Raw genomic sequence first — 11,942 nt, forward strand, 5'->3', positions numbered from 1 at the left:
CCTCTCTTCCCCAACATGCAATCACTCATCCCCGAAACAACAACAAGTATTCACGAAAGCATTTTCAAAAACAGCACTAGTAGGGAAGCATAACTATACCTAAAAGCATGTGAGTATAGGGAAGTAAAAGACCCAAAAACAAAAACAAAACCAGCTAAAACAATGCATGAACAAAAAGAAAACAAAATCTACAAATGGAAAATATGATAAAAATGCATGACCTAAACTAAGAGTAGAGTTACCTCAACAAAGTCACTCCATGGGGTCATGATCACCCCTTCCATCGCCATAATCCGGATGAACACCGGCATCATGCATCAAGCTCAAGTCTATCATCCCCTGCTCCAAGGTATTAAAATCCAAGGGCCCATTGTACCTGGGGTCTGATGTGCTACCTCCCCTCCAATGGAGGTCAAGATCCCTGTGTAGGCGATCTTGCCTCAAAAACATCCGCCCGAAAGCGGCCTCCATCCAAGCAGGAGAAGGGTCAGCACGTGGTGGAGTAACCACCTCATTCACCACCTCAACATTTTCTTCTTCCTCCTCTTCTTCTTCCTCTTCTTCTTCATCTTCTCCCGCTGGCTCCTCAGGATCCTCTTCCTCTTCATCCTCTTGAGGCATCCTTGCTGTCCATTCCTTATAAAGTTGAGCGATCCTCTCCTTACTGAGCAGAGGTGCCACAGGCAACCTCTTCTCAATAACATGGACTGGCCTCCTAGCTCTGTCCCTCACCGCATGAATCAAAGAGCAAATCAAGTGAGGAAAGATGGGCCGATGCTTGTCTTTACTCCTGTTGTAGAGGGAATAAATCCGACCAGCAATGATGGTGGCCACGTCCATAGGATGGCCTCTCACGATGCAATAGATAGCAACCAATGTAACCTCTCTAACTTCAGATTTGTTAGAGCTAGGAATGAGGGAATCCTGCAAAAATTCAGCCCAAACTCTAGCCAGTGGTGTCATATCCTTCCTTCTCACAAAAATGATCTCATCTTCAACTGCTTCCCACTCCCGCCCAGGCCTAACAATCACTGCCTTCATGTCTTCCAAGATCTCCGGTGACCTCTCCTTTAAGAGCTCATGATAAGTGGCCTTCTCGGGGAAAAGCTCCTTCTCTTGGTCCTCCGAGAGGAGACCAAGATGCCTGCGAATGACTGCTGGATTGTAGTCAATCACATCTCCCCTGAACCAAGATGAATTCACCGGTGGCCTGGACCTGTCCTCTTGATTGTCACAGTAGGTGTTCGCGTAGAACTCCCTAACCATGACTTCACAAGCAAACGGAATGGGGTTGACCCAATTCTTCCACCTCCTAATCTCCATGGCTTCTTGCATGCCCAAGAGGTCTCTCCTTCCCTCCCGATACAAAACTCCCCGCTCCTTCACACACTCCTTGTGTGCTAGGTGAGCTCGGTAAAACTCCTCCTTAATCGCTGATAGGAAGCGGGAGCGATCAAAACTCCGGAAGGTGGAGGAAGAAGCTGCAGCTCTTGTGTTGGTTCTTGCTCTTTTCACAAGCATCTGCAAAGTTGTTAGCCCATACACAAGCCACAAACGTTAGAAATGTTAGTTCAAAAAGAAATGAGAGGAGAAACTTTGTACAAAAACAAAAACAGAACAACCTAAGAGCACCCAACAAGTTTCTTAGCGATTTTGGCAAAGAGAGAAAAACTACCACAAGCACTTGCCAAAAATCGACTAAGAGAACCCATTGAGGCATTCTATCAAACACCTAATAAGCAAAAGCTAAACTAAACTAATCCACAAAATCCTAACTACCCATTCCTCACAAATTTACAACTCCTTTCTAATTAAGCACAAAACCAACCCATAATGAACATACACAACCCAAACCCAACTTGCACTAGCACAAATTCACTCACCCTTACCCAAAAGAAGCATGCATTGCAAAACTCATGAACTATGATGAAGAAAAGTGGAAAATGGAACTTACCTTGACTTGAGAGTGAGTGGGTGCAAGTGGAATAGACTTGATGCAATGCAGAACTTTGAAGTAAAAGGAAGAGCTAATGTGTGTGCAAGTGAGAAATGAGAAGTGGAAATGGGGTATGGAGAGAGTGGGGTGCGTTTTTTATGGGAGAATGGGAGTTAAGAGTGGGAAAATGAAAGGTTGGGGTTTTAAAACCCAAAATCTGGCAGATACAACGAAATGGAGAGCTCGAGCGCTCGTGCCAGATACAGAGGCAGTGCCTCTGCCACTAATTGGCGCCTAGGCGCCCATGATTTGGCGCCTAGTCGCTCAACCCAGTTTTTTCACAAAAATTTTTACTTTTTTTCTCATTTTTTTTTGAAATTAAACACCTAAAATACTACAAAATTAAAAGATAGGAAATAATAAAATAAAAAGAATGGGTTGTCTCCCATTTAGCCCTAGGTTATAGTCCTAGGTGGACTCTCCTTCCGATGGTGTTAGGAAGGAAATTCCTTTCCATTGATTAACTTACCACAAGTGCAAGGTCTTCCTTGCACAAAACCTCTGGAGTAAATCCTCCCATGAGGCTATGTCTTCTTGCTCATCAAACCAAGTTCTAGCCTCCCTTGTCAAAGAATGAGGGAAGAGTTTAATCTTCACTTCATCACTTGAAACACCCTCAATCTTAGCAAGGGTGCTAGCTTGGGTAAACTTCACCATATGAGCATGCAAATTCTCGTACTTGGATCCCCCATACTTGTTACCATTAACAAGCTTGATGAGAGCCGGATGGAACTCATCAATTTGGGCATTAACTTTGGGGATCTCTTCCAAAACCCTCGACCTGCTTCTAATCACATCACAGACAAAGTCATTGTCATGGTTAGTCTCAATCATAGGATTAAAAACAGAAAACCGTACCTTTTCCTTACCAACACGGAGAATGAGGTGACCCTTGTCAACATCAATCTTAGCTCTACCAGTAGCTAAGAAGGGTCGACCAAGAATGAGAGGAATCTTCTCATCCTCCTCCATATCAAGCACAACAAAATCCACGGGGAACACATACTTGTCCACCCGCACCATTACATCCTCCACAATCCCATATGGAGTCTTGAGGGATCGATCCGCCATTTGCAAGGAAAGCATGGTTGGAGTAACCTCTCCTAGGTTAAGCCTCTCAAACATGGTGAGTGGCATCAAATTGATGCTCGCTCCAAGATCACACAAGGCTTCCACATCCGCCATGCCTTCAATTTCTACCGGAATAGTGAAACTTCCGGGGTCCCTTCTTTTCTTAGGCATCTTCCGCTGCAAAATGGCACTACATTCCTCCGTCATCAACACCGTCTCATCTACTCCCTTCAACCTTCTTCTCTTATGCAGAATATCCTTCATAAACTTAGCATAAATAGGCATTTGTTCCAAAGCATCGGCAAAAGGAATACTAATGTGGAGCTTTTTGAAAACATCAACAAATTTTGAAAACTTTTTATCTAAGCTCTTCTTAGCCAATGCTTTAGGGAACGGAACCTTGCTAGTTTCAGGAGTAAGATCAACTTCCCCTCTCACCTTAATAGGTACAACTACTTCTCCTCCCACTATCTCCTCTCTCTTTTCTCCCTCTGTTTTTTTCTTCAATTCACTTATCACTCTCCCTTTTCTAGTGGCTACAACAGAGGCATTTTCTTGCTTAGGATTGGGGATAGTGTCGGAAGGAAATTTACCTTGAGGTCTCTCGGCTATTTGCTTAGCCAGCTGGCCAAATTGATTCTCAAGATTCTTGATAGCCGCCTCTTGATTCTTGTAATTATTCTCCGTCCGGTTGATGAAAGTTTCCACCAACTCTTCTAAGCTCTTCTTGGAACCACCACCTTCACCTTCTCCTCGCTCTTGAGGTTGTCTTGAGCTTTGGCCTTGAAATCCTTGGCTAGGAAATTGTCTTTGAAAACCACTTCCTTGCCCATTATTACCTTGCCTCCAAGAAAAATTAGGGTGATTCCTCCATCCTGGATTGTAAGTATTTGAAAATGGGTCATTCCGAGCTTGACCCATAGCCTTCACTTCCTCCTCCGGTCTAGTCTCTGTGCATTCTTCGCTGTCATGTGGCCCTCCGCAAGTCACACACTCCACCTTGGCAACTCGACTACCAATCCTGGTAGTCTTCATTTGATTTTGAATCTCGTTCATTTGCTTGGAGAGTTGCTTGTTGGAGGCCATAAGTTGATCATAAGCTTCAACCTCAAGTACTCCTCTTCGGGCTTGGCGATCATTACTAGAGTTCATGGCTCTTATAGCCATCTTTTCAATCAAATCATACCCCACTTGTGGAAGTAAGGCATCGAACTCTCCACTTGAAGCCGCATCCAAACCAAACCTCGAAGAATATTGGAGACCATCATAGAACTTTGCTACTTGCTCAGCTTGAGTAAGGTTATGTTGAGGACACCTCCTCAAGAGCTTCTTGAACCTCTCCCAAGCTTCATAGAGATTCTCATCGGTGGATTGAGTAAAAGTCATGATGTCATTCTTGAGCTTCCTCAAGAGGGCTCTTGGAACAAACCTTGTGGTGAACTTCTCAGCCAAGTCTTCCCAAGATGTAATGCTACCTTGGGGCTGTGAATTCAACCACTCTTCAGCAGTATCCCTCAATGAAAAAGGGAACAAACTCAAACGGATTGTGTCCGCTGAAACATTCTGAACTCTGTAGGTGTTGCAATTGCGGATAAACCGCTCCATGTGTGCATGAGGATCTTCAAGAGCACCTCCACCATACTGATTTTGGCTCACCAAGTTGATGAATTCCGGCCTCAGCTCAAAGTTTCCCGTGCCATCGGGGGAAACTATGCTGCCCGGATAATCGTAGCTCATGGCAGCCGAGGTGAGGTCTCTAAGAGAACGATTAGCATTCTCCAATTCTTGCTCTTGAAGTCTTTGAGCAAGAGCCTCATTCACTCTTTCTTCAATGTGGGCTTGCATCTCCTCCTCCGTCATATGGGCAGCCATGGCGGCTAACTCAGCAGCTCTTTGTTGGGCTCGACGACGGCGAAGAGTACGTTCAGGCTCCGGATCAAACAGCAATGGATCCGTGCCAAGCCTACTGTGCATAAACTGAAATCACAAAAACAGAGAAAAGGTTAGTAACACCTATTCAATGCAATGCTTAGTAAAACAAACAAACAAACTCTTTAACTTAAACCGAAAACCACAAACAATCCCCGGCAACGGCGCCAAAAACTTGTTGGTCAATTCGCAAGTGTACGAATACCTCCGGGTTTTAAAATATCGAACCACAGGGATTGTGAGTGAGAATTGTTGATTTAAGCCTAAAGTTTGCAAGTTCTTAAAACAGTAAAATTTAGAAATTGATTTTGGTTGATTGTGACAAAAGATTTGCAAAAGAGCAATGTTGAAAATGATGTAAATAACAATTGATAGAAAATTGCCTTGGGTTTTTGATCAACTAATCCATTTTAGTCCACCTATCCTATGCATGTGATATCTTGATTTCTCTCTTGTTTTTATAGCCTATGTACTTACTAGTTGATTCCTCACAAAAGTAATTCTCTCAAATTGAAAGATAAGCCCAATTCCTTGTGTACTTAGTCATTTATATGAGGTTTTATAGCATGGTTATTCAGGCCAACAAAACCCTACCCTCACTCTATTCCTAGAAGCAAGTATAGAAGGACCTATTCCAATTCATGTCCCTAAATCATAACAAATTTCCATTTGATTATAATCTAGCCTATAGCAAAGGTGCACCAAAGCTAAACATGCAATAAGGAATTGAAATACAAGATTGAATCAAGACTCATTCATAGAGATAGGATTTAACAAACTAAAATTTCATAGAATCTCTTAACCCAAAGCAAAAAGTAAACTAGCCACTCATGGCTAGTGAATTCATAAAGGAAATGTAAAGAAAACCTGAGAAGAAATACAAGTTGGAAGCCTCCCTTGGCCCCAAAGTTCTCCTCAGCTCTCAAACTTGATAAAAAATGAGTAAAATGTCAAAATGTATCAAAGAAATTGGCCTAAGCCTTATTTATAGGCAAAACAAACGAAACTGGGCGCTCAGGCGCCAATTCAGAGCGCTTGAGCGCCAATTGCATGTTGAAAAACATGCTCTCTGACCCTATTGGCGCCTAGGCGCCCACTCCCAGCGCCTAGGCGCTCAAGCTTGCCTGAAAAAGACTTTTTGGCTTCTGAAACTCCTCTTTTCAATTCTCTTTAAGTTCTTCATCAACTCCATGCTTCTTGGCCTTCTTTCCCCTTCAGTTTCTGCACTCCAAACCTAACCAACAAGACAAGGAAGATTCTAGAAGCTCCAAGAGCTCATTAGCACAAGAAGTCCTTCATAAAACACAACAAAACCATGCAAGTCCTAAACTTTACTTAAAATGCAAGAAAACTACCTATAAAACTACTAAATTACCAAAACGAAATAAAAACTAGAGAAAAGAATAAAAATGCATGAGAATGCATGAAACACTACATGAGACTCAACAAAAAGACTCAAAACAACCAAAGAAATGACCCTAAAAACACTACTAAAATAGGGTCATCAAGTCTCATTGATGCGGACATTAGAGCTTTCTGGTGAATTTTCAGAGTTTGAGTTGGGAACCCCTTTCCTGATGCAGCTTCTTCTATTTATAACGTTGTTTCCTTCCCCACGTTCTTGGCGGTTTTTCTTCAATGTGTATGGGCTTAGTGGGTTTGAATTTTGACGCCTTACCCCACGTTCAACCGGAGATTCTGAGCACGTGATTTTAATTGACACGTGGGTGGTCTTGGGTCGTGGGTAACCGTTGCCATTCGTGGCATCGTGGGTACACGCACGTGCTTGTAATTGCCCATCACTCGGTAAATGCTTCCTTAGCCGAGTTTATCGACTTGTCGAATTTTCTTTTACTTCCTTGACTTTGTGGGAGTGTTACCTAACGAACCTCAAGTCTCACCATGGTCTTTTTTGTCGAGAACTCGTCTTCCTGGCACCGGTGTCGAGGATCGTGGTGTTAAGGATTTTAGCTCAACAATAGGAAAAACTAAATTAGGACGTCCTGACACAGGAGAGGCACAACGTTTGAGGGCGGAGACCTCCAAACCTGCCTCCTACCTCCAAGCTGGGTGTGGTAACTCATGCATGTAACCCAAGTGGCATGGGGGCATTAAAGTGATGGAAGAATGTTGCTCAAGTTCCTGTATTGAGGGATGGTCCTTTAGTTTGTTTCAGTTCTTTCTTAACAAAGAGAGAGCCCCGAAAAACCACCGAGTTCAGTAGATATAAATAGGAAATAAGTAAAAGAGTAAAAGATTATACAGTCACTATGATAAATACAAAATAATCTCATATTATCTAACAAGAATGACTTTAAATATGTAACACTTGAATCAATTCTTAAAATTGGGGTTAACTCAAACATTATCATAAAAGCTAGTTTAGTGGTAAGAATTGCTCTACTTTTAGTAACTGTTTATTTAGTGGTATCTCAAGTTAAGGTAAAACTTCTTAACACACTCTATCACACCTAAAATTAGTCATTTGGAGCGTCGAATTAGTAGAAATTAACATTAATTGTTAAATTACTCGTATATAGGCGGTGTACAATAAGCGAATATAATAAATAAAAGATGAGATTAAAACACATTATTGTCATACCTTTCGTTTATCTCTCTTCTACTCATATTCTCTCTAGGCGTGGTTTGATTTTGGTTGTAAAGAAAATATTTTACTAATATATGAATCTTATTTAAATTCAATTATGTGATATCATAAATTTAATCTAACATCTAACAATATCATTTTGGGGTTTTAATTCATTTACAACTCATTTTCTATTTTATTTCATTTCCACTGTCTATTTCATGAGATTTCTTTTTTTTCTTCCTGTATTTCTAGGTGTGAATGTGAATAAAACTTTATTGCATATTCTGTTTGCGACACTGCCATATGTATGTTACCACTGCATTGGTGTACAAGACAAAACAAGAAAATACCAAAAGAAATTCTTAATAAAAAAATGTCTAGTACCCTATGACCCCCTTGCTTCAATGCTCCATATTGTCTATATATACACGCATAGAATTGCTGCTTTTCACCCAACAGAAAGAAATTGATGCACCTTACTCCCCTGTTTTTTTCTAAATGGACCTTCAACCATTCTACCCTTTGACCCTTTCTTTCATTTTCCTCATCTTCATTTTAACACGAAAATTAAAGAATCCCAAGAAAACTGACTCAATTCCAAATATACCACCCGGGCCATGGAAGCTGCCAATCATAGGAAACATACACCATCTTGTTGGCTCTCCACCACACAGAAAATTAAGAGAATTGGCCCAAAAATATGGCCCCTTGATGCATCTCCAACTTGGAGAGGTCTTCTTCATCATTGTTTCCTCACCACAGTATGCTAAGGCAATCATGAAAACCCATGATGTTACCTTTGCATCAAGGCCTTATTCTCTAGTCTCTGATATAGTGTTTTATGGTTCCACAGACATAGCCTTTTCACCTTATGGTGAGTACTGGAGACAGCTTCGAAAGATTTGCACTGTAGAGCTTCTAAGCATGAAACGTGTGCAGTCTTTTAGGCCAATCAGAGAAGAAGAGGTGAATAACCTCATCAAACGCATTGCTCCAGAAGAAGGATCAGTCTTCAATCTGTCTCAAGCAATTCTTTCATTGGTGTTCACAATCACTTCTAGAGCTGCTTTTGGCAAGAAGTACAAGGAGCAAGGAGAATTCATATTATGTGTAAGAGAAGTTTTGAATCTAGCTGGGGGTTTCTACATAGGAGATTTGTTTCCTTCAGCTAAGTGGCTTCAAAACCTCACTGGGATGAGGCCTAAGCTTGAAGAGCTACACAAAAAATTGGATAGAATAATAGAGACTATCATCGATGACCATAAAGCTAAGTCAAGAACCAAACAAGGCCAAGTTGAAGGAGCAGAGGAAGATCTGATTGATGTTCTATTGAAATTTGAGGACAGTAGCAATGATCAAGATTTTCATTTAACTAATAAAAACATCAGAGCCATACTCTTTGTAAGCATATCAATTGCCTTGCAAAATCATATGCATGTGAAAAATGATATATTTTTTTGCTGTGAAAATCAGCTTCATTTCCGCATAATCAAATCTGGCAACCAAAAGCAACTTATGAAAACTGAGCCAAAATTGATTTGGAACTCAGAATCAATCATTTGTGGGATATGATGTGTAGCAGGATATCTTTGATGTTTGAACTAATTTAACTTGAATTTTTTATCTTTTCAGGATATCTTCACAGGTGGAAGTGACACTGCCGCAAATACCGTTAACTGGGCAATGGCTGAGATGATGAAGGATCCAAGAGTATTGAAAAAAGCACAAGCTGAAGTGAGAGAGATATTCCAGAAGAGAGGGAAGGTTGATGAAACTTGCAATGATGAACTCAAATACTTGAAAGCAATTATCAAAGAGGTCTTCAGGTTACACCCTCCTGGTCCTCTTCTAATTCCTAGGGAATGTGCACAAGCTTGTGAGATTAATGGCTATCACATACCAGCAAAAAGTAAGGTCATAGTCAATGCTTTTGCAATTGCAACAGATCCTAAATATTGGACTGAACCTGAGAGGTTTTATCCTGAGAGGTTCATTGATAGCTCTATTGACTTCAAAGGAACTAACTTTGAGTATATCCCTTTTGGTGCTGGAAGGAGAATTTGTCCAGGCATGAACTATGGTGTTGCAAATATTGAGTGGATTCTTGTTTTGTTGTTGTATCACTTTGATTGGATACTTCCCAAGGGAATGAAAAATGAGGATTTGGACATGTCTGAACAATTTGGAGCGTCTGTCATAAGAAAAGATGATTTGAACTTAATTCCGGTTGCTTTTTCTTCTTCTCCGCTTGGAAAATGAACCCCAAAAGTCCAATATGTGAATTTTATTACTGTATAATGTAAGAATCTAATTGAAAAAATATTCATAAACCACTCTTATCATCTTATGTATCGACCCTTAGACAAAAAAAAAAGAGAATAGAGTGAAGAAATGAATTAGTATATCATCATATAATGTGATAAGGTGGAAATAAAGAGAAAAATGTGTTTCTGAGTGTCTATATTATTGAGTGGTTTATGAATCAGTCCTCTTATTTAAATGGTTCTTGTGGTCTACCACCATTGTAATTTACTTTGTTTTTAATGAATAAATCTCCATTGGTAGCGTAAAAAATAGTATTTACACAACACAAACATTATTTTTTCGGATAAATACATTTGAGATTATTTTTAGAGTATTTTACCTATTTTCATACATCTATATCATTCCAGTAAATTTTTGACATTATGTTATGTTGTAAGGTTATTATATTTTTTTTTTACACAATTTTTCTACTTGGCTGATGCGACATCGTGAAGGTTTGAGTTGGCCTATACAACTAACACTAAGTGAAGGATGATAGCGTCAGCCATCATGACACGTGTATAATGTCGGTTCAGAGTCGGCTTAACTGACGCTAATAGTTTGTGTCTGTCGCGTGCCAACAAAGATCATCACTGTTACTTTTGTATTAGGCGAACCAATCCCTTGTGGGCTTATCAAAGACACTCTCGACTTAATCTTAAGTCTTAGTGTCTTGTGGTCTGATATGGGCGCACCGACTTTATGTATAAGTGGGCTGATCAATATCATGTAATAAATGGGCCGGGTAACCCATGGTTCATTCGGACCAAAACCCAAGTTATAAATATCAGGCACCACCCAAGCGGCGGGGGCACCTAACATTTCACGCATTCTTTCAAATCTTGTTCGTTCTTGATTACTTTCAACTGTTTAGCCCAAGTTTAATAGTTCCATACCGGAACAAGATTGCTTGTCAATTGCATCATACATATTTTCAATTTTCAGAGGCATTTTCATTCTTTAACAAAAGTATTTTCCTTTTACTCATGAGGTGTGTAACACCCTCTAAACCCCGCGTAATTTTTATAGCATAAATCAGAGTAAAATGCATAACACAGAGGGTGTCACATTTATTCTCCAAAAACATACATCAAAAACACTTGTCATGCTCATAATTTAGATATAAACTTTCAACTTTGATGCCTCAATATCATATGCATAGCACAGCGGATTTATTTCAACTCCAAGATAAAACATAACCCAAAAAGAAATAAAGAGAGTTCATAAAATTTCTCCTAACATCCAGACACAATACTAAACGTTTCTCCGGTGTTACATAATAGAGCATGACTCTCATCACTAAAAGCATATCTTAAAGACTAGCTCCCCCGACTACTCGCGAGAAGTTTCACTATCCTCAATACCTGAGCGATGTCGCATAGAACACCATTCCAACATAAGGGTGAGAACTCATATCATATGGATAAGCATAATAATAAATAATGTAAAAGCTTATCTATGTTCCACATAAATTCTTCACACTCCACTAACAAATAATAAATTATGTAATTTAATATAATCAGTCAATCTCACAGTTATGACAATACTCCATAATTTATAGCATCAAATAAGCAAATATTATTGTCTCCAATTACCACAACATCAAATCTCAAAAAAATATCACATTTATCATTAATTAGCATCAACAACTCCCTAACACATATGACTCAAGTGAGACCCGTGCAAATGCCTTTGGTACCAAAGTTGTTATCCTTAGCGGTATCACCGCGTCCACTCCAGACAGATAACCACCAATAAAGCCCTCGCTCTAGGCTTTCAAAATCACTCCAGTTTTGGGACAAGTCACTAGCATCCACGAGAACTAGCAAACGTTGCCTCTTGACAACTATGCAGTGTATTGTGCAAAACTTAACTAACATATGCATATTTCATACCATCTCCAAGTCCTAATTATTTTAGCATATTCATCACCTCATCACCAGTTGCACAAAACACATATTACATGTTATCAATTATACAACTTGTAATCACAACAACTTAACATCTCAAACATAACATCAATTCAAAAAGAACATCATATGATGAACTATT

General features: G+C 39.9%; 1 protein-coding gene and 1 non-coding gene across 2 annotated transcripts; both read left to right on the forward strand.

The window, feature by feature from the left end:
- The first annotated feature begins 4,364 nt into the window (after positions 1 to 4,364).
- Positions 4,365 to 4,471, forward strand: LOC130727063 (small nucleolar RNA R71). Its single transcript, XR_009015103.1, has one exon. It is a non-coding gene; the product is annotated as a small nucleolar RNA R71 (small nucleolar RNA).
- A 3,581-nt stretch (positions 4,472 to 8,052) lies between these two features.
- Positions 8,053 to 10,160, forward strand: LOC130723678 (cytochrome P450 71D11-like). The gene is made up of 2 exons (XM_057574790.1): positions 8,053 to 8,987; positions 9,219 to 10,160. Exons 1-2 carry the CDS (start codon positions 8,085 to 8,087, stop codon positions 9,843 to 9,845), a joined length of 1,530 nt encoding a protein of 509 aa, XP_057430773.1. The 5' UTR covers positions 8,053 to 8,084; the 3' UTR covers positions 9,846 to 10,160.
- Positions 10,161 to 11,942: the final 1,782 nt, after the last annotated feature.

Source organism: Lotus japonicus, chromosome 6 (assembly GCF_012489685.1).
Source record: "Lotus japonicus ecotype B-129 chromosome 6, LjGifu_v1.2".
Classification (NCBI taxonomy): Eukaryota; Viridiplantae; Streptophyta; class Magnoliopsida; order Fabales; family Fabaceae; genus Lotus; species Lotus japonicus.

Coding starts and splice junctions, on each gene's coding strand:
- LOC130723678 (XM_057574790.1), top strand. CDS start 8,085: ATGGACCTTCAACCATTCTACCCTTTGACCCTTTCTTTCATTTTCCTC. Junction 8,988..9,218: donor ACATCAGAGCCATACTCTTT/GTAAGCATATCA, acceptor TTATCTTTTCAG/GATATCTTCACAGGTGGAAG.